General features: G+C 36.8%; 1 protein-coding gene across 2 annotated transcripts in view; it reads left to right on the plus strand.

Annotated features, from left to right (window-relative positions):
• Positions 1-20,204: 20,204 nt before the first annotated feature.
• The window catches only part of FBXW4 (F-box and WD repeat domain containing 4), a 72,870-nt gene continuing 65,462 nt past the window's right edge, over positions 20,205-27,612 (plus strand). Inside the window, exons 1-2 of one of the 2 annotated variants that reach the window (XM_070946258.1) lie at positions 20,205-20,563; positions 27,210-27,305. In XM_070946258.1, coding sequence (XP_070802359.1) covers positions 20,340-20,563; positions 27,210-27,305 — 320 coding nt within the window. In that variant the 5' untranslated portion in view covers positions 20,205-20,339. The remainder of the gene's footprint in view (positions 20,564-27,209; positions 27,306-27,612) is intronic. The other variant, XM_070946257.1, reaches the window with a different exon arrangement.

Genomic DNA, 27,612 nt, shown 5'->3' on the forward strand with positions numbered 1-27,612 from the left:
CATTGGCTGCCAGTATGTTTTGGGGTCCAATTCAAGGTGCTGGTTTTAACCTTTAAGTGCCTTTATGGCATAGAACCAGGCTATCTGAAGGGTCACCTCTCCCCAGTCAAATCAACCCACCGCCCCATTAGATTTGGCAGAGAAAGCATGCAGCAGATACCATCAGCTGTGACCCACCTATTTGGTGGGTCACAGGAGACATGCCTTCTCTGCTGTGGCACCTGCCTTATGGAATATGCTTCCTCCTGAAATTAGATTAGCCCCATCCCTTTTAATATTCCAGAAGTCCCTCAAGACCTAGATATGTCATTAGGCGTGGGACTTCCAGGGAACCGGAGACATGCTTAGATAGCTTCATTATTGGGTAGCCATTCTTATCCTCTCTCTGTCTCAGGTTTGTATAGTTTTATAATATTTGCTTTTTAATATGTTGTTTTTGAATCTGTTGTTTTACCTGACAGATTATTATTAAAACAGATGTTATATTTTAACTTGTTTTTCTATGAACTTTGAAAAATGCCTTTAAAAACAAAGAAGCTTTTTAAAAAAATCAACAGCAATCAGCTGACATTATTTATTTGGAAAAAAAGTTAAGGTTGTTTATCATAATAGCTTCGTTCTTGGAATTTAAGCATATAGTCTATTGCTTGTAAAATACTCAAAAGAATTTAAGTACTCTTTAAAATACTTAAAGAAACAATTGAATACCGTATATGGTATAAATGCCATGAAGGATATTTAAAGTACAGATATTGATTTTTGCATTAGAGTAATAATGCTTGATGATTTTTATTTTTTCCATTATTTGTACTGTATCTTGTCTGATTTCTATATAAAGAATGTTCCAATCAAAATGATTGGAAATTAATTTCATATTATTAATACGTAACTCAAATTACAATTCTACAAGGGCAATCATATATTTTTGATATTGTAAGAAGTTCTAGGAATCTGAAACGAATGCTGCAGGCATTTTAAACAATAAATAGAAAAAGCTGTTCTTCACCAAGCCCCATGTATTAGACCCTGTAAAGATCCACTACCCTTCATAAGCCAAACTGGAAGTGCAATCAGTTGTATTCCTTGGAAGATGAGTTATCTCTTTTGGCCTTTGCTTAGAAGAATAAGGCATGTAATTGTGTCAGATAGTCCTGGAAATAAGAAAAACAGGAAAAAAAATCCATTAGTCTATAATTAACTAATATGAAAATACTACAGATATGGCTGTCTATTTGTTCCTGTACTTATATATCTTAATTCTTATATTCTATCTATTCAAAGTTGGTATAAGATTGTCTTCGTGCAGCTTTCATTGTGAAGATACATTTGCTTATTGGCTAAAGAGGACAAAGAAATATTTGGGAGATATCCAATTTACTGTAATCTGGAGATATGTTGGAGGGATGCCCCCGGTTCGCACTGGTTCTATAGAACCGGTAATAAAACCAGCAGGAGGCTCCGCCCACCGACCCCAATGTCATCAAAATGCTTCTGCGTTTGTGCAGAAGAGCGCGGCCTCGTTGCGAACCGGTAGTAAAGATAAGTAGAACCCACCCCTGGTTCACACCTCATGCAGGTGCTTGAATCCTTATAGTCCTCACTGGTCAGCAGTAGCTCTATCAACGTGAGAAACACATTGGATTAAATATCCGCCCCACCCCACCCGAAATGAATGGCTAAGCTTCTTTGGGTGGAAAAGTTTTGTACCAGGATTAGAGTGCTCTTTCCTACTGATTGCTGGATCAGGATAACTGTATGTTTAAACACAAACAGCATTCTCTACAAGACGTTTGAGTTTCTTTTTATGAAATACAAACTGGTTTTTTAAAATCACTTTTTAGCCCAATGCTTATTCACTGGGCCATTTACTGATTCATCGTGGAAGGCTGTCAGCTATTCTGGTGGGAGCATAAAACTCAGCCTGGCAGGATGGAAAAGCAGCGGACAAATGATCGTCCAACCTGACTTTTGAAAAGGAGGCTCAATTTCTTCAAGATAAAGTGAGCCAAAATGAGCTGGAATGCCTTGCTAACCCCTCGAGACCATCGCTATGATAACAGTTGTTGTTCTGGAAATCTAATGCCTGCAAAAGGGTTAAATGCTGGCCAATGGGCAATATCAGTGACATGCCTCTGAATTGAACATGCTCCTAGAGTGAGACTGTGGACTGGTGTTTCTCAATGAATAGGGGCCACTCCAAGGGAGTTTTCCCTTGAATGGAATGGGGTCAGGGAGCCGCTTTGGGGAACAATGGTTGCCACCAGCAAGCTGAATTTCTTACAATCACACACCATACCCCCTGATCAAATAGCTCCTTTGTCAGGCTGATATAAAAACATGTCATACAATGATGATCTGGAAGAATGACATGGGCTAGCCTTTCATGGAGATCAGAAGGGCTTGTTATGCACAAAAGGGAGCCCCTGTCAGAGTCAAGAATGGGGGAAAGAAACAGAGAATAAAAGGGAGCGAATGGAAACAAACAGTAACAGCCACGGCAGCAGCAACAACAACAGAAAAGGGAGTGAGTGGGGAAGTAGTGCTTGGTTCTGCTGCAAGATGCTTTGGGGGACCGACAAAATTGCTCTAAATCTGCTGTGGTGTCAACAGATAATTCTAGTGGGTTCGGTCCGAGGGGCTCTATTGTCATTCTGCACTGGGACAGAAAAAATTGCTGGGTGGGAAAAGGTCAGTAGGCCCAACAAACCTGCCCCAACCTTATTTTTTAAACTTTGCCTCAATCTCTGAGAAATCAGCATTCATAGAATAACAATAAAGCTGATAAAAAGGAAATAACTGTTATATAAGAAGAGGCATTTCTTTTTTGGGGGGAAAGGGCGAATTTCCAATATTTTAAAGCCTGGTATTAAATAAAAGTGAAAGTTAACATCAAGAAAACAGTTGGGAAAAAATAAATAATTGCCTGGGGATAGTCTGAAAGTTTCATCACAGGAGATTTTAAAGAAAAGTCTTAAATAAGTATCATTGGGTATTCTTGTAAAAATCAATACAACATATACAATGGACTATTATACTATTATAGCATATTACAATTATTACCTTTGGCAATAAAGGTAGGAATGAACCATATGAATATTCTGATCATAGTTATCCCTTTTTGTTTCCTACATAGTGGGAGATTATATGCGATTACAACATTATTTGCTGACATTTTAAAACTTCTATCCACATTTATCTTTACTTATCTTTGCTAACTTTCAATATTTTTATTTCTTTTTTGGCCTAATGCCAGATAAAATCCAATCTATTTTGGCATCTGAAGCAAAAAAAATAAAAAATAAAATGTTTCCTCTTTCCCAGTGATAAAAAATATAAAACAGCATTTGATGAATAATATTAGTTATCTATCTGATGACAATAACTTAATTCCATCAAGATGTATCAACTGCATTTACTGAACAACTCATTTTTGCACTATAGCACAATTTGACTCTTGATAACTGGGATGAAATAAAATGTTAGTACTAAAGGTAGGCAATAAGAAGACACTTTTGGTGGGGCTGCTGTGTTGGTTGCATTGCAGCTTTAAAATTAAACTTTCTGCAATTAAGTCTAACCTAATTTCTTAATATCCATTGGATAGCTCAGGGGTCGGCAACCTTAAACACTCAAAGAGCCATTTGGACCTGTTACCCACAGAAAAGAAAACACCGGGAGCCACAAAACCCTTTTGACATCTAAAATGAAGATAACACTGTTTATATATCGTTTTTTACCTTTATGCTATGTATAAAAAAATGATAGTGTGTTGCATTTATGAAATCAATAAACTGCTACAGAGAAAACAAATTTTTATTTCTCCGTGCAACAAAAACATTTTGAATTCCGAAAAAAAAAGATGGGTCAAAAAGCTCAATAAATCACGTGCCGGTGGGTGTTGCACATTGGCGGGTGTGACTCATATTTTGAGCGACAGGGAGCCGCAGCAGAGGGATGAAAGAGCCACAGGCGGCTCCAGAGCCACGGGTTGCAGACCCCTGGGATAGCTGATTGTTAACAGAAGCTACTGCACTCTACATCAAGTCTGCTAAAAATATAAAAGAATGATTGTAATTTAGGACAGTGCAATTGTTTTATAAGTAACAGACTTCAAATTTAGTTGTTGTCATTTCCTGTGTTGGGAAAGATCTAGAAGAACTACTTCCAACAAGATAAGACAGTACTGAGCTAGCATAATATGATGTAATGTTAGTTCCTAATATATTTGCTATTTTCAGCTTGGGCTTCTTTCTTTACACTTTTTCCTATCTTTGCAGATGAGCAAAGACTACGTTTTGATCACTATCTCTTCACTCTATTTTTTTATACCTGTGGAATTTTTTTTCTCATGGAAACTCATCAAATCCAGAAATATGGGAGGACTTTTAGTGATGTGGTTAAATTATTTTAAAACTGCAGTATTTAATATAATAATAATATAATAAACTTTATTGTCATTGCAGGTGTATACAGAGTATACAATGAATACAACAAAATTTACTGAACACCCAAAGACCAGGTCCAACATTTATTTATTATATAATTGAACATATGGGGGAGTAAATTATATGTACTTTTTAGAACATTAGTATACTGTGTGGTAGGCTAGAAATAAGGGAAAGCAGAAAATATAAATCAAAGCTGTACCATCAGTTAATACTATCTTATCTTTCAAAACAGGGAGGTGATTCTGATCAGTGCCACACATACCACATTGATTATAGTAAATATCTGTATGCATTTAGAAAAGGAAAGAACTAGTATCATTAGCTAGTTGCATACAGCTTCAGAAACTACTGTAGCTCCAAGTTTTTGAATGATTGCAGGGATAATGATACCTGTCTTATCTCCCTCCCCTCCCTTTTTTCACTTAAATAATAAACACATTTATGTAATTAATAAATGGAAGGATCTGAAACTATAACTATAGTAGCCTAGTTAATCCAGTCATCCCAAAATAAGTTTATATGTACGTGGTGGTGGTGGTGGTGGGTAATTTCTAAAAACAAATTAGATCTGCTTTTTGTGTTAATACCACAGGAACAAGTTGATGGGATCACTTCCTTCCTTTCCAGGAATTGAAGAACAAGAATTCTGCAAACTCAAAATTCCTTCAAATTACCATACTATATTCATTTAGCAGAGAAATAAAAGTGAATCAGAACAAAGCATCTGAACATAAGGAGACTTGTATATTCATGGTATTTCTAAAAATGTTCTCATGCTTAAATATCAGATATGTGAACTTACATGTTTTAATATCAAACTGTTAGTCAAATTTAAGATCTATCCATTGCCACTGACGCTATATTATACAAAATCTCACTGTAAAATTCCTACTATTGAGTTCCTACAGTTGAATTCCTAATTAGATTTATTCAGAAGTAAGTCCAGTTGAGTTCAGTGGACTCAGTGATAAGTATCCCCCAAAGTTCACCGCAGATATCAGTACATACATACACAGTGTTACACATTTGTTTTCTTGTAACCTTGCAAGTAATTTTCTAGTAAATCTGATCTCCAGTGCTGTACCACAATGGATGACTGGTGTCATGTATTATATTAATACAAAAGCACTCAGATACCATGGTGATAAGTGCATTAGAAATCCTTAAATCAGCTGCATTCTTATTCTGCAAATTGCACCCCTCCCTACTCTGAGCATTTTGAACTGACGAGGCACTTGAAACCTATGAAAAAGACCTTGTGTTTTTACAAGAAACAGAAGCTGCTGGACAGTTCATTGCTATGGGGATGTAACTAAACTGGACTTGTTTAAGGCAGAGGGCACAAACCAAGAACAAAAAATAGACACAAGAGAGGGGGGAGAAGGAAGGAGCTGCATTGATTTCAGTCTGTTCAGGTCTAGCTAGAAAACACAATGCAACGAAACGGTCCCTTAGGCGGCAAATCTTTTTACTGAGTTTTTTCCCAGGGTTTGAAGTAGAGTTGGGCTGGTACAACAGAGATGAGGCAGAGATGTGAAGCATGTCTTACAGAAGTGTAAAGTGCTATCTTTCTGCTTGTGCTTTTGTATTTGTTTGTTGGCATAAAGGTGAAGCAGAGCCAGGTAGATAAAGATCTCAGTCTTGTCTTATTGTAGGTGCAACTTCTAAAAGTTCTAATGCCTTTGAGAAAGTCGATAGGAAAACTGATTTGATCAATTCATGAATCCTAGTCTCTTTGTTATAAGGCCTGCTCCATACTTCCTTCTATTGTTTAATTTCCACTCAGATCTCCATTATTTTCCTTTAATGTTTATAGTAGATGCTGTAGAGTGCAGTCTACGTTTCTTTCTTCCCCCCTTTTTTTTCTTTTTGTGACCCTTTAAACCACGGGTGTCAAACTTGATCACGTCATGTATCATGATGTATTGCGATATTTTTTGCCTTTGCGGAGCCGGGGTGGGTGTGGCCTGCATGTGAAACATCCGGCCCAAAGGCCACCAGTTTGACAGGCCTATTTTAATTCCTTTCTTCAGGGTGAAGTTGGGGCGACTGAATGGAGCTGAGCGTTTACTGGCTGGATGTCCTTCCTGATGCCTACATGGAGTTAGCAGCAGATATTTTCTCTTTGCGTCTTGATAGAGAACATCTGCCACTGCCTAGGATTTAACTCTCAACTTTCCAAGTTGGAGGCGAGCATCTTCACCTCTAGGTCACCACACAGCTCTTTCTTTCCTCTCCTCTACTATATAATTATTCTTATTCTTCCCCTCAAATATTGAAACACTGCTATATATCACCTCTAGTCCTACTTTTTGCTAGATTTGTTCTTCATATGTATTAGCAAAAATGGTTGCAGAAATTAAAATGGTTAAAATATTTAATAAAATTAATTAAAAATCAGAATGTTAGTTTGGTGTAGTGGTTAAGGCATTAGATTAGAAAACAGGAGACCAGGAGTTCTTAGGCACAAAGCCAGCTGGATGACCTTGGGCCAATCATTCCCTTTCAGCCTTAGCAGGCAGTGGCAAAGTACTTCCAAAATCTTGCCAAGAAAGCTGCAAGCATTAGTCCACTGACAGGAAGGAAGGAAGGAAGGAAGGAAGGAAGGAAGGAAGGAAGGAAGGAAGGAAGGAGTACACTGGATCATTTAATAGGAAATTTTCTTTGCACTCCAAATATAGCTTGCACATAACATTATTTAAGTGGTCATTTACCTTTTTTTTGGTAAAAGCTAACATTTGTTAGTTTTTCTAAGAACAGCATGATAAAACTGATCCAAATGCATGAAATAGTTTTATAAAAGAATGATGCATTGTGGGGATCAAAAAGAATAAAGAAATTGATATAATCATCAATAGTTGGATCAGGTTAGACCCAATACTAGATCTACAGCATTTTGCAAATATTCAGAACAGAAACTAGAGAAGAGTGGAATGGAGCCTTAAAGAATTCAGCATTCTACCTCTGAACTTATGTATCCTTTACTGTTTCAGAAGAGAGATTTGACATAGTTGAGTCTGGATTAAGAAAGGCAATCTCATTCATTTCTTTCATAATATAATACAGTGACATACTGCACACATATATATCTAAAAATTGTATGACCTGGCCACCTATCTACTGGATCGCAGATGTTAAAACAATCAGAAATGTCAGTCCTCTTAGTTCTGAAGAAAAACATTTACTATTTAAGAATGGGGTTGTTTTTTATGTAAACAAATAAACCCACAAAAATACCATGCTTTTCTATGGCAAGATTGACATATTAAATGAAGTGATCCTAACAAAATTGTTATATTATTAAGAACCCTTAAATGTACTATCAAAAATATATTGCTTCAATGTTATTGATGAAAATTCAGGAGCTGCCCCCCAAAATGAAAAATAGTTCCATAAAATCTGTATAATTTGTCATAAAGGCTAATAACCTTATTATTCCATTACTTCATATGGATTCTATTTTATAGCTATAAAGAAAGACTGCATATTCTGTCAAAATTATAAAAATGAAAGAAATGCAACATTTTGATCATGGCTAGCATAGATATATTGATGTTTAATAACTTGCATCCCATTCTTACTAAAAATAACTTATAACTCTATCCTAGTGTTACTCCATCACACAATTACACTTAGTACTAATATAAATTATTATAATAAAATGTAGACTTCTCAAATGTAAACTTATTCATTTAATAGTATATATTAATGTAATGTAAATCAATCTTGAAAACACAATCTTGTAAATCATAAAGTCTGTAACTAGATGCTACATTAATCATTATTGTATAGAAAGCATAGAATAAATGTTTAAATATATGTGTTTGCTGTTAAATCTACATGTAATATTTTAAATGATACTGCCATTCGAAACACACTTATCTGGGAGCAGCCCCCATTTATTTCAATAGGCCTTACTTCTGAATAGATACACATAGGAGTACCTAAATACAATGTTTTCCATCTTAACACATTCACTTTTTTTCTTTTAATCTGTAGAGGTTTTATAAGAAAAGGGAAGGACAGCTGATAATATAAGCATCTTGATCAGCAAAAATTATTGTGTAGAACATGAAAAATATATAATATTTTTAATATATAAGCTATAAATTTCTAGCAAATATAGTATACTAAATCAATTTGTACTTATCATTATAAGGGATTTATTGTTTAATTAATCAGAAAAGTATTTGTTGAACATAATTTTACATTTAGAGGACACATGCCTGAGGACAGTAATGCAAGTGAAAAGCTTTAAAAGGGCTGTGAATCTTGTGTGTGTGTGTGTGTGTGTGTGTGTGTTTGGGGGGGAGTCATATTATGGACTGTTTCTTTGACTCTTGCCTTTGCAGTAAATAGAAAGTAGGCTCAAGCAGTCTTTCTATGAAGTTCTAATTGTTCATGACAAAAGCTTTCAGCAGCCCACAAAAAATGTTCACTGAAATGGGCCCAATTCTGCTATCAAAGGAGTAGGTGGGATTTTGCTATTGATTTCTAGAAAAGCAAGGTCAGGCTTCAAGTGTGAAGGGGGGGAGGCTTCTCTTAAAATAAATATCTTTGTAAGAGCCCACTAAAAAGACCCAGGATTCAAACACATTCCTTCTGGAGATCAAGGATGTCCGGCCTTTGAAGCCTGAAGGGTTGGGGCGTTTCACAGTCTGTGTGGCAGTCACACTGTGGCATTAGAAATTGTGCATTTGGAATTGTAAAGCATTTTAAATGGAATCTTTCAGAATTCCACAGCTGGCTGGTGAGTGACAACCTGATATAGCCTGGGGCACAGGGAGAGATGACATTGTTTGGATTAAAGTTAAAATGATCTTCTTGTGAAGAGATACTTAAGAACATTTTGGTTAAAAAGAGGGAATAAAATAAAATTCAAGAACAGGGCTGAATGTTATTGTAATGAAGAACTCTGGTCCAAAAATTAAACTGAGCTGCATTAATAGCAACACAGTCCTAAACATATTTGGTTAAGACATAAGAGATATTGCATTTTATGGGATTTATCTGGACTGTTTTTTGGAGTAAACCTTACTGAACTAAATTAGACTTAGTTTTTTACAGAAATGCAGAGTAGACATTTCAGTCTGTTTAGTGGAAGCTATAAATTGATTTGTGGATTACAGTCAATCTTGAACCACCATAGAAGTAATATTGAATGTACTGGATGGAGCAGATACTAAACCAGTCATAGTCACAAGAGTCAATGTCAGAAGAGACCAATAAAATATTAAGTCTGGAAAGGAGACAGGGATGTTCCCAATATGGTTAGGTTCTATCTAAACTAAAGCTGGAACCTGATTCAACTGAACATGATTATTTTGTTTCCATACAGAAGAGGAATTTGGAGCGCAGGCACTGCTTGTCCTGTTTTCTCTTTATGCTTAATTTATGCTTAATAGGTTGCACCTAGAGACAGAAGCTGAATAGCTGGGAGATGATAGGTAGTCATATAACAGAAATTATATCTTGGTTGGATTAGCTGATACAGATTCTTACTAGAATAGGATCCTCAGAGAGCAACAGTAGAAAATTACTGAAACTTTTATTGATCCAAAGTTCTTTTATAGGAGTATTCCAAATTTTTCTTATGGTCAGAATATTATATGTATTTCAGATTTCAAATCTGCTGTGTTTTCCTATGGAAGGAAAGAGCATTATAGTCTTAATTTTTTTAATGAATAAAGTTACTTAGTAGATCTGGGAAATTGCTCAGAAGGTCAGAGGACATGGCTTTGGGGTTGGTTTCTGTCTTAACAGCTATAAATAATACTTTTTAAAAAAGTCATAAATGCAGAACAGCTCTCACTCTTTTTTGCTGTGATTTGCTTTGCTACTTCTTCAGAGAAGTGAAATCCATGAACCATAATTTGGAGAAGACTGCACCCCAAATTCAATGCAACCTTTTTTATCCCTCTTAATCCTTTGATAATTTTTTGTGCTTCTCTAGTAGAAAAGCAATTTTGCTAATCACCTTTGTGCCGATGCCTGCATTCCTGACAATAGCGTGAACAACTTCCATCAAAGTCTTTGATGTGGGAAAGACACGCATGCACACACATATAATCTGAAAACAATTCCATTCCTTGCCACTCAATGGAGAGCACTCTGCTTTAATAGAGAGCCGATTTTGTAGAAGTTTCTAATCCTTTCTGCCAAAGAAGAGAGGGACTCAGCCAGGTAGCCCACCTTATTCAGGAGTTAAAATAACATGGTTTTGCTCTCAAGAGAAAATCAAAACAACTCAAGATCAAAACCAGATTTCCCCAACCCTAACAGGGCAGCCTCTCTACTCAGATAACTCTTGATCTAAGTGTGTAACAAGTAACTGGCTTTAATCCCTCAAAGTGATGGCGTTACAGATAAGTACCTCACTAGTATCAGAGGTGTCTTGAATTTCAGGAATACACAAAAGTGTTAGCTGGAAAGAAAAACAAAAGAGAAAAATCCCATCCGCATGGCTAGTGTCATTTGCTGAAGCGGTAAAAAGCTTGAGCAGCATAAAGAACAGGTCTTTGAAAAATGAACTGCAAATAAAGTGACAGTCAGGTAATGAAGAGGTAATTTTTCAATATAGTGCCTGGTGACTTTTGGTTATGTTTTAATATCTTTCATAACTGGTTGCCCTCTGGTTATATTGGACTTGATAATATGCTAACTAGGAAGATGGGAAGTTTAAATCCAACAATGTAAAAAGCACAGATTAGGCATCAATTTGTTCCATGTTCTGAAAACCACCTTATGCAGTGCATTACATAAGCGTATCTACATAAATTCCTGTACACCTAACAAAAAGACTGGGAATCACTGACATATACAGAGAAACCTATTCTTAATAGTTCACATAAGATCTAATAACTTTATTCATTTAGAGAACATGGGGTGATTGCTCCCGATGAGATTTTTCTCTTCGATCTGAAATCTTGTTAGGTTGGCTGCCCCCCCCCACCCCATTTACATTTTTTACCCCATAGACCTACATGCCAACCAGTATGTGACCAGTCCCTGCAGATGGACATTTATGCCTATCAAATAAGCGGTCTTATTCTACATATACCGACTTTTCATAATAGTGAGTTTAAATTGTATCCACATAAACTAATCACATGGATTGAGTTTGAAGACACTTAAGACTGAACTATGATAGGCTGAATTAAATGCAGCCTAAAAAGGGCATAAATCAGGGAATGATGGCTTTGTGTGTGTATGGAGGCAGGAAAATCATTAACACATCATATTTACTTCAGAAATTGGTTTCAGCATAAACACCAAATGGAACACTGAATAAGGGTTTATTCAGTCAAACTGCATGACTTTTGATTGAAAGTGGGCTAGTCCTATAAGAGAGAAGGAATCTGTGCTTATTCAAATTTTGTTGACTACAGTATTCCAGTGGTTATTCTATCTGAGATGGGAGAATTGTAGATTTCCCGTAACTGCTGTAGTAATTCTAAGGCTGAGCAATATATTCTATGACTATTCCTATTTTCTTCCAATGTTACTTATGTCAGAAGGACCAAGACAATTCTATATTTCTCACTATTAATTCACAGAATTAAACCTATCATGAGATAGAATTTTAAATATTTTTCTCCTTTGGTGGAAAAAGCTTACTTCTTCAAGGATAATTCTCAATTGGCAACAAGGGGTTTCTTTTTTTCATTGCAAGATGAATTTTCTTCAAGATCTTTATATCAAATAGCTAAATTTCCACTTCTTGCCTTCTAGGATTCTATTAAATATCTGTTCATTTGCCCCCTCAACAAATCTGGATGGGGAGGAACAGGCTCAAGCTCAACCCTTCCAATACTGAGTGGCTGTGGCTCCCGGCATCCCGATATAGTCAGTTGACTACATCATTGACTATTGGGGGCGAGTCTTTGGCCCCCACAGAAAGGGCTCGCAATCTGGGAGTCCTCCTGGATATGCAGCTGTCCTTGGAGGAACATCTGACAGCTGTAACCAGGAGGACCTTTTGTCAGGTTCGCCTGATTCGCCAGTTGCGGCCCTTTCTTGATCGGGATTCCCTGTGCACAGTCACTCATGCCCTCGTCACCTCTCGCCTTGACTACTGCAATGCTCTCTATATGGGGCTCCCCTTGAAGAGCACCCGGAGGCTCCAACTGGTCCAGAATGCAGCAGCGCGGGTAGTGACGGGAGCAGCATGGCGCTCCCATGTAACACCGCTCCTGTGCGAACTGCACTGGCTTCCAGCGGTCTTCCGGGTGCGCTTCAAGGTGTTGGTTATCACCTTTAAAGCGCTCCATGGCATCGGGCCTAGCTATCTTCGAGACCGCCTGCTGCTACCAACGACCTCCCATCGTCCCGTGCGCTCCCACAGAGAGGGCCTCCTCAGGGTGCCATCAGCCAATCAATGTAGGCTGGTGACCCCCAGGGGGAGGGCCTTCTCTGTGGGGGCACCTACCCTCTGGAATCAGTTGCCCCCAGAGATAAGGAGAATCCAAGACCTTAGTGCCTTCCGCCGTGCCCTTAAAACCCACTTTTTCCAGCAAGCCGGGCTGGCTTAAGAAGAAATTTTAAATGTTTTAATTGGTTTGTATTTTTAATTTTGGGCCAAATTTATATATATTTTAATTGTTTTTTAATATTTGTATTTCATGTTTTTTAATTCTGGCTGTACACCACCCTGAGTCCTCAGGAAGAAGGGCGGTATATAAATTTAAAAATAAATAAATAAATAAATAAATAAATAAATAAATAAATAAATAAATAAATGCTATTTTTTAAGAAAACCTAGAATATTAAATGAAAATACATATCTAGTTATAGCTTTGAAACAGAAAATGGTAGAAGGGGATTCAATCAACAAATTTAGGGATTTCCAAGGTTTCCAGACATAAGAAACAACTTTAAGACATCTAAAAAGCCACCTCCTCAATGGAAGATCAATGAGGCTTGAATGTGCCTAGGAGCCACAATATATTTCCTGCGAGTTATCAAAGAAAAATCTAAAATTGTGATGAAGGCTGAGCCCCTTCATGCTGATATTCTGGAAGAATAAATAACTATTGTTTGAATCCTAAAGAGCAGCACTTACATTGGTGGGGAAAGAATACCCTGTACTCCTTTTCTCTTTTTAAAAACAGAATCTTCTGATGCCCATCTACCAATTTCTTCAATTAAAAAACCAATAATGATCTTTCTCGATGTCTGAATAGCTAATAGGATTATCACTTGGAAGATCATTTCTTCCATCTTGAAAAGAATAGAATAAATAATGCTGAGGGGTTGAGAAACCTATTACTTTCTCCAGATATTAGTGATCCTAGTGTCAAGGATAGTGTCAGTTTTGATCCAAGAAAATATAACCATCTATTTTATGTAGTACTGCTTGTTAACATTTTAACAATAATAAGCCAGAGTGACTTGCTTTTTCTATAACAGACTGGTTTATTAGGTTGGTATGAAGAGACTTTTGTTAGAATAGCCTTTCCCAAATAGTTCCCTTAAAAAGCGAAAGTTAGAATATTTTGGACATGTGATATGACACCCGGAAAAATACGGCACACTTCACTTAATCCTCCAGAGAAAGATTGAAGGCAAACAAGGTCCAGGCAGAAGAAGATCATGGCTTCAAAATCTAAGGGATTGGTTTGGACAAAACTCAGCAGCACTTTTTTGTGTGGCTGTTGATAAAAATAGGATCGCCAACATGATCGGCAACGTCTGATGATGGCCATGGCACAAGAAAAAGAAGAAATAGTTCTCTCAAGCCCTGTTAGCTCCTGTAATTTGTAATCACGAGCACAACTATAAAATTAGGAAATAATTATAAAAAAAAATCAGAATTTTTTATGGAATGTGTTTTAGGAATTCAAACCTATCTATTTAAGCAGACATGATAATAAACTGACTAATAATTTACTTCTTTTAAGTTATTTGATTAAAAAAAATTCTAAGCACGTTCAGTCCACAGATAATTTACTAGTTAAGTGTTGAGATGTTTCATTATATAGTATGGAAAAGTCTGATGTTTCTTTTTTAGAGTGTCCTTCACATTTCAATGCCTTCCAAATCCTGCTATGTTGTCCCATTATGGTGGCGACGGGTGTTTTGGCAGAAGTGAGCAAAGAACGCTGGAGTATATGCCAAGAGTATATAACACATCAATGATTCTGATGCCCGGTGTAATAGGCAATGTGATACTGTATAGGAAGATGTTGGGAGTAAATGATCACTTTAGTGACAAAAGCAATAGCATCATTTCATCCTGCATTTGAGAAGATTACGGTAAACCACTCCTTTTTTACCCAATAATCACATGGATATACATTGTGATAGACAATATAATGCTGGATGATGACCCGCTTATGTTGGATGCTACTTTACTGAAGCAGACTGAGGGTATTTTACAGTACTAATGAAGTTTACAACGTGACTAGATTAAAGCCTTTGAGACATCTAGTTACTGATGTTGCCAAGCAGAAAAAGAAAAGCTGAAGCTGAAAAGGTAGAATTTGTGGGAACATGTAATGTAAAAAACATGAACACAGGAAACTCAATACAATGAAAGATGAAATGAATCTATGAAACAAACATAGCTGTCAAACATCTTAAGACATCAACAAATTGAAAGGGATTGAAATTTGGCCATATTCTTTACTACTCATGACACACATACAAAACAATCTTTCTTGGCAAGATTTTTCAGAAGTGGTTTGTCAGCCTTCCTAAGGCTGACAGAAAGTGATTGGCTAAAGGCCACACAGCTGACTTTGTGCTTAAACAGGACTAAAACTCAGTCTCCCAGGTCCTAATCTAGTGCCTTAACCACTTCACTAAGATGGCTCTTGTAGTGTTAGATAGTATTTCTTTCTTATAAATATTTCGAGTACTGGAAGACGAAGGCAAACAGTAGTGTGATTATTACCAAGGTAGAAGGCTAGCAAATGTGAGGGAATATTTTCAGAAATATAGTAAACAACAGAAGAATCTATAAAGATTCTATAATCAAACTATCCCAATAAATCTGGAGAATGATACAATGATTAACAGAGTGGAAGAGGTTGATCTGCATACTATTACCAAATAAAGGAGTCTTAACAGGATATGCAGACTGTCATATAACATCCTTAATTCCACGTGCGAGCAAAATAATGCTTAGGATCATCCGACAGATACTGGCTTTGGGAAAGGCTGAAAAACAAGAGACTTTATTGCTGATGAATGCAATTCAATGAAGAATGAATTGAAAAAGCTAAAAGAATTCCAAAGAAGTCAGTATTTGCTTATAAAAAGGCCTTCAATTGTATTGATGTCAAGCTGTGGAATGTATTTAGAAAAATGGGAATTCCAGAACATCTCATTGTCCTCATGCAAAATCTACACACAGGTTAGGAATCCTGTCTAGATTAAACATGATGAAACAACCTGTATATGGTTAGTAAAGAACTGAAACAAAATTGTAAATGCTTCCTATCTATTCAACATTTATACAGTATATATATAGAGGAAAACTAGACTGAAAGATGAGCATTGTTTTAAAATTGGAGGAAGCATAATCAATAACCTAAGCTATACTTTTAATAGCTGAAAATGCAAATGATATGCAAGCAAGAATAGTGAAAAATGGATTAAGATTAAATATGAAAAAACAAGTGCCAACAAAGATACTTAACTGATTCAATACAGAATCTCTTACTTTTGGATTGAATGCTACAATGAACCTGCAATCAACTTTCAGTTCTTTATATTGTAAGCCATTCAGTCACCTCAAACCATGAGATGGGCAGCATATAAATTTAAATGATGATGATGATGATGTGCCTTATACCTTTCTTGACTGAATTTGTCAGCTGTATGGTCCTCCTCATTTATTTTTTCTTTTCTGCACTGAGGTATGCATTCTGTCTGGGCTTTCAAAGTTGTTGCTTTAAACGGTTCCATGTACTTCAAGGAAATTGGGCCTTGCTAATTCCCACCCCCACCCCCCAGCTTCCTTTTAATCAGTTTCCTTTGTATCTTACCTGATCTCCAAAATTTTACCTTCTCGTAGTAGTGAAGAAACAAAATTATGTAACCAATCTGTAAATATAATCAAATAGTTTTTCTAACAATCTGATTCTGCTGGTGTACAAGAATAGCCTGCTTCTGTGAAAGGCATTTTATTTAATTTGAAAGTTCCATGGAAATTACTGTCCATAATGACAGCAGAAGCCCCACAAATGCTCAGTGCTCTATTAGGCTCTGCATGCTTGTTTTTAATTTTGCAGATAAAACGGAATTAATGCTGTAGTCAAATGAAAGAAAAAGGCAAGTTTATTAACCTAAGAAAACACTTAAATAATGGCTCAATATCAGGAAAAAAAAAAGGAAGCCTGCAACCACAGGAGACTAAATGTATTTCAAGTAGCTATAGTGCATGACCATGACTTTTTGCTGATTACAGTGTAGGATAGACATGATGCAAATTTGCAAAATTTGATGGCTTTTGTGATTCATGTTATTTATTATATGGAAACATGTTTTTCACATTTGGAAATAAAAACGAAGTTAATTAATTAGTTGTAAGTTTCCACACAATTACTTGCTTTTAGACTTGAATTCTAGCATGATTTTTGGCTTTACTTTATGATAACTATGATGTAACTGGTTTGGCACTGCAGTGTATAACCAGTATCAAAACTTGGACCAGAGCATCAGTTATCTATGTCTACTAGAGTTACTTGTAGAGTGCATCAAAGGCATGGAACTGCAAATCAATGTAGGGTTTTTTTTTTTTGAGTATCAAATATGGAGACAAAAGCTCAGTCAACCTATTAAGAACCCGTCTCTATCCAAATTTTAGATTTTTTTTTAAAGAACCTAATGTAACTACTACTATTATTACTACATCATCCTAGGTACTCAGAAAATTAATATATTTGACTTCTTTTAATGGATAAGCACTCCAATATCATTTATAAGAGGGTAAATGTATTCAGTCTCAAGGAAGGTCTTGATGTATTTTAAATGAACTTTTGTTATACAATATTTTATAATAATGTATATAATAAATATATCACAACTATGTAAAAATGCATGAAAACTGGCCTTGGACTGTAATAAAGAGATACTCTAGTTTGCAAAAGTAAGAGCAAATAATGCTATTTAATGAAAATATTTCCATATCTGTGAAAACTTTATGGAATACAGTTTATCACTGTTCATTCCTTTCATTCAAGAGTTACAATTGTTTAGAATTGTGTATCTGTTTCAAACTAACAACTTTTCAACTTTCAGCTCCACTCTATAAAGAGGTAATCTGTCTCCCGTATTTATTTACAGGATTACTATTCAATACAAGAAGATCCCTGATTCTAATTATCACTAGATTCTGTGACAGTATGGACCAGGGGTCCTCAAACTTTTTAAACAGGGGGCCAATTCAAGGTCCCTCAGACTGTTGGGGGGGGGTTTGGGTGGGTGTGGCTAGGTCATGTGACTAGGTGGGTGTGGTCAATTTAAGAGTCCATTAAACAATGCACACAAATTAAACTTTGTTTTCCTCCTGGTTGTTTTTTTTGCTTTTGTTTGCATGTTGCTCTTTTGGTTGACTTTTCTTTTTACTAGATCATTTTTTCAGTTGTTTAGGAGTCTAGTGGTCCACTTCAGGAAACTCAGTTTTGCAGCAATTCTTCTCAGCCCCAAGGAGTTTACAATCAACAAGTCTCTCTCTCTTTGTGTCTCTTCTCTCTCTCTTTTTCTCTCTCTTATTTTCTGGAGGCAGGGGAGGTGAAAAATGCCCCCGTTTTTTACCTTTCCCACGTCCAAAAGCATTCTGCAGGCCAAAAACAGGCTAAAACGGCTCATTTTTTGGTCAAAAACAGGCTAAAATGGCCTATTTTTTGACCACCCGGGGTGTCTGTGTGCCCCGTTTTTCACCTCCCCCGCCTCCAGAACGTTGTTGGCCTTACCTTCCAGTTCCAGCCCATGGGGCTTGCAAAGGTGAGTCCTATGCTTGGCCAAAGGGTGGGGGCCGGCCGGTCAATGTGGGCAGGGCAGCCTCGTGGTCCTGCATGGGCCGGATTAATGGCTTTGGCGGGCCATATGCGATCTGTGGGCCATAGTTTGGGGACCCTTGGTATGGACATAACTGCATCCCTTCCCTTTATACTTGGAAAAAAAAAATCACCGTATTGATAGTAAAATCTGTAGCCCATATTAACTGTTATTATCAATGTATTTCTTCTATACTACGGGGATTTTGGCAACATTAAAATAGCATCTATTCAGACATCCAACTGTTTTGATGATGATACACATTTTATTAAATACCTATATTTTTCATTCATTTGCTTGCCCTCTTCAGTGTACATGAAAAGAAATGAAAAACTTGCAGATACTGGGCAAACAGCAGTTAGTTATATTTTTAGATATTCTGGAGATGGTAAGTATGGAGTGTCTGAGGACAAAAGGAAAATTAAATGTCTATACTTAAACATACATTTATTTACATTGTTCCTGAAAGTGTGCTGGACTGTAATAATAAAGTATCTCTATGATGGACAGATGTTTCTGAGATGTTGTGTGAACATCTGATTCTTCTTAATGTATAATAATACTTATTGCTCTTTATGAGGAGACGTATCTGGAAACACACACACGCACACACACACAAAATTCTGTGCAGTCTCTAATGTTTCCCTTCATGACAATTCAAAATAAATAGGCTAAGTTTGTAAGGTAGTTATGTATATGTACAAAACCGCATATAAGGTGATTCTTTAATACCTCACCTGAAACGCTGGTTAAAAGGGGAGAATAATAATTCCATCAGAATATTTGTGATATTATTCCTCAAATTTAGATCAATACATACACTAAATTTTCTAACAGTATCCTCTGTAAAAAGTAAATATCCTTGTGCTTTTAAAAAGTTATTTCTTATGATTGTGTAATATCAGGATACAGGACAAATGAAGATATACTACTTGCATTTTATAGTTCCATAAAATGTCTGGGATCATAAGAGCATCTTTTCTACATGATTGTTTGGTTAAGTATTGCAATAAGGCTATATTATTTTTATAAGAAGTGTAATACTAATTAAAAGTAACTGGATAGAAGTCCTTCATTTTGCAGAACTTTTTCCAAATATGGCAGTTCCGAAATATGAAGTGGCTTAGAAACAGATTTTCACTTAGGAACTAAGGACCTGGATTTTTAGTAGTTGTGATGTTCCCTAACAAGAAAAGTTTAGTTTGGAGTTTTAGTGTTCAAGGATACTGTCCATAGAACAATTGTCAATTTGCTTTCAAGTCCTATCTCAATACATATAGACATATCTTTTCTGAAATGACAAGTTAGCAATTCAAGTAACACAGATACCTGCCACTTGTTTAGGAACCAGGAAGATACATATTTATTTCTATTGTCTGTATAAAGTCGTTACAATCCTGAGGGAGGAAAATATGCAGAAAACGCCTGCAGAGATAATAAATCTAGCCCGAGCAGTTTTTGCATAAGATACTTAGCCATTAATAATCGACCCGTTTTCTGAGCTTGTGCATGAATTAAAATAACCGCCCAGGCTAGGTTCTCACAATATGCTAGACTACGTATTGCCTACCAGCTCATTTAGCAGAACTAGGCCTGCCTCCAATTAAGTCTATCCTTACGAGAAACATATGCTGGGCCTGGGGAGAAAAGAGTATCCGGCTGTCTTCTTCTATCCTGAACTCCACGCAGAGCCAGTTCAGGCGTTTAATGCATTACCGAAGACCGGTCTTTGGAGGGCCGGGCGCACTCATGTGACCGCTCCGGCAGGCGGGCAGAAACAGCCGCCCCGAAGAGCGACGGCCTACCCGGGCCCGGCAAGCAGCAGCAGCAGCGTTCCCGCTGTTGATTTTATCGCTGCCGGGCCCGGTTGGGAGAGATCACCCCTCCATGGGGAGGCCCAGCAGCCCTCCGCTGGCCGAGATCCGATCTCCGCTGTGGGCGTTGCCGGAGGAACTGCTGCTGCTGATCTGCTCGTACCTGGACGCGAGGGCCTTGGGCCGCCTGGGCCAGACCTGTCGCCGCCTTTTCCGTTTCACTTGCCGTGATGTGCTGTGGAGGCGCCTCGCCCGTTTCTGCCTCAACGCAGGCTTCAGCGCGCTGGGCGCCGACCTGTAAGCGTCTAAGCTGGGGAAGGCTGGTTGGGAAAAACAGGGCGTGCGGCCTAGCTCGTTGCTAAGGAGCGGACTCTGAAATCAAGGCCCGCCCGCCCGCTCGATAAGGGAGGAGGGCTGTGTTTGAAAGTGCGTAGTCGCGGGGCGGAAGGAGGGGGAAATGCTGCTTAAAGCCCTGGCTAGAAGCTTTGCTTTGTGCAGGGGTGGGAGGTCTCAGGTCCGGGTTGGGTTGGGTCCCGTCCTGGCTACGAAGGAGCTTTGGATTCAGTTGCTGAAAAAGGGAAACTTCCCGTTTTACGTTTCCTGGAACATACTAGCCGACTATATTGGATACGAGATTGCTGGTGACTTTTCTCACATCAGTTTTTTGATACTTGCCCCGCCCAGAGTTCGAGTTAGAATCATCGTTAAGGCAAATCCGAGTTTACTGATTTCAGGACAAGTTTAGTTGGCTCACTTTAGAGTAGTGTTTCTCAACCTTGGAAGCTTGAAGATGGGTGGACTTCAACTCCCAGAATCCCCCAGCCAGCAACGCTGGCTGGGGGATTCTGGGAGTTGAAGTCCACCCATCTTCAAGCTTCCAAGGTTGAGAAACACTGCTTTAGAGCGACTCCAGGGAATAAACCGTGGCAGTTCATTTTGAGGGGTATACCTTGTTTTTACATGCCTCTAAAAAAGATGGGGATGGAATTTTCCACTCTCCCCAGTTATTTTTGAGTGAGGCTGGGGTTTGCTTTTTTTTTTTTTTTTAAACCTAAAAACTTTGTTTTAGGAATTCTGCTACAGTGTTCATATATTTTTCCAATCAGAATAATTTTGGGCTGCCCAACTGGTTCTTTATAGTTAAAGCACTTCCTTAGAAGGTGTGCACAAGCTATTTGAACCAACAGTTGTGTTAATTCTGAAGCCTCAAAAGTGTTTTTAATTGTGTTAGAATGTGTGAGTTTCGATAGGCCTGCAGGGTTATGTGAATTTGTAGGGTTTTTAAATTGTGAAGTGAATGAGACTTCTAAATCTGCATTTGTTTCAACATGTCCATTGATAAACACAACAAGTATAGTAGTCGCAGTGGAGGTGCTTTCTGACCTTTTGTGTGACAATCACAGATACAGCACCTCGTAACCAATCTGTACATATGTTGTGCACTGACAATGAAACATTTGGAACTGAAACCTCTGAATTATGTTAATCTAGAAAGAGGAAAAAAATGGAATGTTTTCCCCAATCAGTACAAAACTGCCAATGGTTTGCCATTGCCTGCTTTCTAGGGCTGAACAAGAGCAATTGGCCCAAAGTAACCCAACTGACTTATTGCCCGAGGGAGGGTTAGAACTCACTGCTGTAACCAAACATTTAATCGCTACACCAAATTGGCTCATTATTAGATTAGTAGTAGTATTTAAATGCTTCATGGAGTAGCTGGATGCTAAAACTACTATTAACATTCTAATGAATTAACTATAAAACAAGTTTATCAGTAATAGCATTAAAGAGAAGCTGCAATTAGTATTGGATGAACCATAATTTTATGATTGAATATACAGAAGGTCCAGGTTTAATCCGTAACAGTTCAGCACAGGATCTGAGCATAGGGATTGTTCAGGAGTGGGAGAAGCCCTGTGATGGGGACGGGACCTGCACTAGGCCTTCTAGAGCCTCCTTTATCCCTGAGGCACCACCTGCTCCCCTTAATGATCCATGTGTTTGCTTAACAGTTGGATCAGGTGCAGCATGCAGTGTGGAGTTGTTAAGCGAGGTTATCTTGCTTAATGGCCATTACCATTTGTGATCGTAATGTGGAGGCTCCATTACAGTCATAAGTTGAGGACTACCTGTATATACATTTTCAAATGTATATTCATAGTTTCAATTTGATTTATTATATTGCATCCCATGGCCCAAAGAAAAGCAATCTAGTTTGCTGTTACTCTATTACAAAATCTGCTTTTTGGAAACATAATTTTCTAACAACTTAACAAATTGTTCATTTTCTCATCTCTTGCTGCTACTTCTTATATCTCCTCTTATTTGGTGCCCTCTACGTATGTTGCAACTACATTGGGAAATCTGATAATTCTAATATTACCAGTTGCAAGTAGACATATTATTTAATATATAATGTAATGTACTTTATTTTGGATTAGCATACATATGAATCCACTCATTGTGATCTGTAAGCACATGGTTTTTTGCTTCATAAACATGTCATGGTTACATGCTTAACTGTAGTTAAAACTTCATGTCCTAGGTTTAGTTTAGCCAAGTCTTAAACAGTTTCATCTATTTCAGGTTGTATTCTTATTAATTGAAATGGGGATTAGAGTTGATTATAATAGATTGTCAGAGAATTATACATTATTATTAAAAACCCCAAGCGTCCTGGCAAAATCATTAGAGTACAAATGGGATAAATAATGAGTACATTGTTTTTAACAATAGCCATTACATTTTTCTTTTAAAAATGCACAATGCCAATCAAAAATTATATGACATTTAGAATGATATGCCCTTTAGAATGAAGCATAAATGATAGATAAGGAAAATGCCACTTCTTTCCCATAGAGTTAGCATAATGTCTTAGGGTATTGTAGGCAATATAATATATTCAGGTATAGCCTTATCTCAATGAGCATTCTAATAACCTGAAGTAAATATAGACTTGTTTATTGGGTTAATGGTACCAGTGTATGATGGAGATAATGTTAGCTATGGCAATATAATAGATGCTGCTGAAAGTTTACACGTTGAAGCATTTTCAACATGTAAGGCTCAGAAATGGCAGGAAAAAGTTGGTTAAAATGTAAGGGGAGAAAAAAATACAGAATAGTTAATTTGAAAGATTGCTACATTGTAGGAGCTGATCATCATTATAACAATTTATTTTACATCTACAGTTAAAGCTTATCTGTTTGAGCCTTATCCTTAAATGGGTTTTAACTTTTAACTTTACAAGCATTCTTGGAGAGTAGTGTATTGCCATTCCCACCATGAATATGTGACATATACTAATATAGACTACTATGTCACTCACTATTTTTCTCCCAATAGTTTTTCCCCAGTTACAGTTATCCATCTGTCATATCACCTAGATTGGAGTTCACCTAGATTGGAGTTCTGAAGGTGAAATATCAAAATACAACTGCCAAGCTCTGAAATGGAAACATTTGCTTTGAGCATATAGCATTAGTTAATTCTGGAATTGGTTCAATATATCAGTATTGACATTTAACATCTTTCATGGCTTGGGTCAGAGGTAACTAAAGGACTACCTAGCAATATAAGTGGAGGTCCTTTTCTACCTTGCCACATATAGAAATAACCATTTCAGAGACTGTATGCTGACCCTGTAGTGGTCTCCCTAGATAAGATATTTTACAGTCATCTTACTCTGATACCCAGCAGAGATTTTTTTAAAAAATATTTTCCTTGCCCTTTTTCCAAACTGTTGTATATATGTCCTTTTTATAAATTTGTATTTTTTGTGTATTGCTTGGTCATGGAGCATATAGTTGAAGGGCAAAATGTAAATAGTCATATAAAATAAAATAACTCCTTTAAATAGGATGCATTGAATAATATCTGTCAATTGATTCTCTTGTGTCTATGTGACCAGGAGAAGATTTCTAGGTGAAATAAATCTATATGTTTTGTGTAAAGCTGATCCCATGCAGGGGAATGCAGTCAAATTATAATGGTGACAAAGTGCCGGAAAAGGGAGTGGAACTGAAGAGTAAGAATAATTGAGCCACAGGCAGTGGGGAAAGAGCTGGGAATACTGGTTTGGCCAGGCCTCAGGGCCAGGTTACACATTCTCCCATGCATTAACAGTCACAAGAGATCTTTGTTTAAAGGGGGATTCCCCCCCCCTCTTCTGGACACTTTGTCATTTTTGAAACAATAGTAGTGCTTGGGAAAAGAGGTAAGAAGGATAACTGTAATTCTTCTACAGTGTCATTTAGTGGTCTTTCATGTGTCGTAGTTACAAATGTGATCTTAACTGAATTCACAAATAAATCCTTAGTTGTTAGAATATCCCAACTCATCCTTTAGTAATAACAATAACAACAATAATAAATTATATCAATTATTATCTGATTTAACAAAGCAAACCAAACACATAGACATGTGCAGACAAAAATCCAAAATACATTTATTAGGGATTAAGCCCAACTGAACGTAGGATATGAATATGCTTATACAGCCTATGCCACTTATTTTATGTCAAACAAATTTTCAACACAGTGGAAAAAGGTTCATTGTTAAACAGGTTGGAGATGACATGAAAATTTCTCAAGACCATGAAAATTAATATACAACTTTCACTGGTTTGAATTGGCATGTTTAAAACATTATGTTATAAAATAAATATGATTTTAGTTGTCTAAGACTTACCACCCAGCAAGTAATGCTTAATATCCCTTTAATTCTAACATAGCCTATTGAGACACAAAAAGAAAACTATTTAAAAGCACCACTTTTTGTGTGTGTTTCTATTGTTTTAAATGTATTATTCATGATTTTTGAGGTCTGTCCAGTGATGCATGAAAAGAGCTTTTTCTTTGTTATCCCTCACAGCTAATGGGAAGTTAGAGATCTTCAATTCAGCGTCATGTTTGACGAATGGAAAATCTCCAATTGCAGCCTTTTTGTTTGTTTATTTGGCAGCAGAGCCTAGTTCATGTTTCCACTCCTACTTGTTTACTTATTTACATACTTCTATGACTATTTCTGTGATTGTATTGAGCAGGACTAGTTCTAGTATTGAATTTCCAATATAACAAAGAACGAAAGATGTCACCAAAAACTGCTATGTATCTCTCTTTTTTTAAAGTAACTCTGTGATGGACAAGGATAGATGCCTTTGGCACACATGAATTTTGTTGAGCTATAAGTGCCTTGCATTTTGTGTTGTACTTTGTAATGGCCTTGGGAAGCAAATCTTACTTAGGGTAGTGGCCTTGAAAAAAATGTGTTAGCCACTGTTATTCACTATGGTAACCTTGTTTTAAAAGGTAAAGCTAGACCATGAGTGTTTAATGGAAAGTAGATTTTTGTATGAAAATTTGTACAAAAATATTGCATGCAGATGTGAAGAATTGGTCTAGATTAATATTGCTTTTCTAGGCTTACCATAAAGATTCTAAAGTTACATGTAATGATATGGACTCTCTCCCCTTCAGACTTACTCTATCATGGAAAGTCTGAGAATTTTGGTTGAGTTCCTGGAAGAAAATATTTGGAAAGACAGTGAAAAATATGTACAAGGAAAGCATGGAATGTCAACATATTTGTCAATGGACCAACATATGCCAATAAATGAGCATTATTGGACAAAATAAGTCATTATTACAAGTAATTTTGAGCCCAAAATTTAACAATAAGGATGGCCAGAATAATAGGAGAGGAAAGTGTGAAGTAAGGGTAATGAAGGATGGAACATGCAGTAACACCTGTTTAATCTAGACTGTTGAAGTTGACTGTAGCTAATTAGCCTGAACTCACCTTTCCAGCTTCATGAGAACAATATCCTTTCAAATTTGTGTTAATAATAAACAGCTACAATAACTCTAGTTTTGCAGCTTGCAAATTTGAATTTGAGGGGTCGGTGGTCAAGAGCTTGGTGATAGAATACACAAGGCCTTGATAAAAACATTTCTGAAGGTTGCTTCTCCCACTGTTATATATATATATTTAAAAGTAGTTAGATTTCATGCAGAAGATTTAGGATACTCATTCTTCACTTTATTACGGTAGTCTACCAAGTACTAAATTTAAACTCTGACCTCTTAATAGTGCTGGTTAAAGAAAACCTCCTTGATGTGTGACTGATCTTTTTCATTTTTCATTTAAAAATAAAATGCTTGTTTCTTTCCCTCTGTACTGTTTTGGGCAAGTCCTGTTTGCTCTGAACCAGTTAAAAGCTATGAGCTATAGTTACGAATATATTCCTCTGCATGAGGATTCATTGTGTACCACATGCTTTCAAATGAAAATAAACTGTAAGCAGTGACTTGGAAAACAGGAATGAGAAATGATCAGGAAAAAAAAGGTCCTAAGTTTAATATTGACCAGAAAAAGAAGTTGCCCAGTTTAATAGCCAGTTTATTAAGCTGACCTCTCCCCCCACAAAAAATCAAGTTGTGGAACCATATAGAACAATTTTAAAGCAGTAATAAGACAAATTGGTGAATAGGCGGCAATATAAATTCAATAAATAAATAAATTCTTTTTCAAATTGATATTTAAAACAATTTTAAATAAAGGTACATCCCAGGTTCCTAAAATGGTGCACTTAGAGTGTCAGAAGCATATGATAACTATGGAAAGAAATACTGTTCATTCACATTTTCTAAATTCATGGAAAATAATGAGATAAATATGCCAAAGTCTGCTAAATTGCTGGAAATATGTACAGTCAATATAATGTGTTAGAAGACACATATCTGGAAAATTTCAAAGAGTTTAGTCGCTTGTGTACTAGGACTGCAAGTATTTCAGTGAAGTGGATTACATTGAATGGCCAATTCTGTTTTTCTTTTCCTTTGAAAACTGGAATTGTAATAAAATCACCATTTCTTTAGGACATATCATAATTTTCATGGAGTCCTATCAGGCCCTGACTTTATATTGTCTTTTCTTCCCACAGAGTGGTAGGAGTCCCAGTTAAAGAAAGGGTCAAAGTTTCTCAGAATTGGAGGCTTGGACGCTGTCGAAGAATTCCACTCCTCAGATGGAAACGCAAGCAAGTGATTCCTTTTCTTTCCTCACCCTACTATCTACAGCTAGAGTTACCTTTCTTTGGAATTCATCCCATTTTTGGTCTCTATTGGGCTCTTGAATTTGGACATTTTGCAATTGCTTATTGTAAGGCTTATATCACTAATATTTTTCTAATATTCCAGTTCCCAGTATATTTTTAGTTTTATGCTATCCTTTTCCTGTTACCTAAATGCAGACAGTGGTGATTACTAATTTTAAGTAGGACTGAGTAAAGGTTAGTGAGAAAATAGCCTCTCTTTCATTACTTCTTGCTTCCAAGAAAGGTAAAG

This window comes from Pituophis catenifer, unplaced genomic scaffold (assembly GCF_029215685.1).
Source record: "Pituophis catenifer annectens isolate HBS135680 unplaced genomic scaffold, rPitCat1.0.hap2 SCAF_6, whole genome shotgun sequence".
Classification (NCBI taxonomy): Eukaryota; Metazoa; Chordata; class Lepidosauria; order Squamata; family Colubridae; genus Pituophis; species Pituophis catenifer.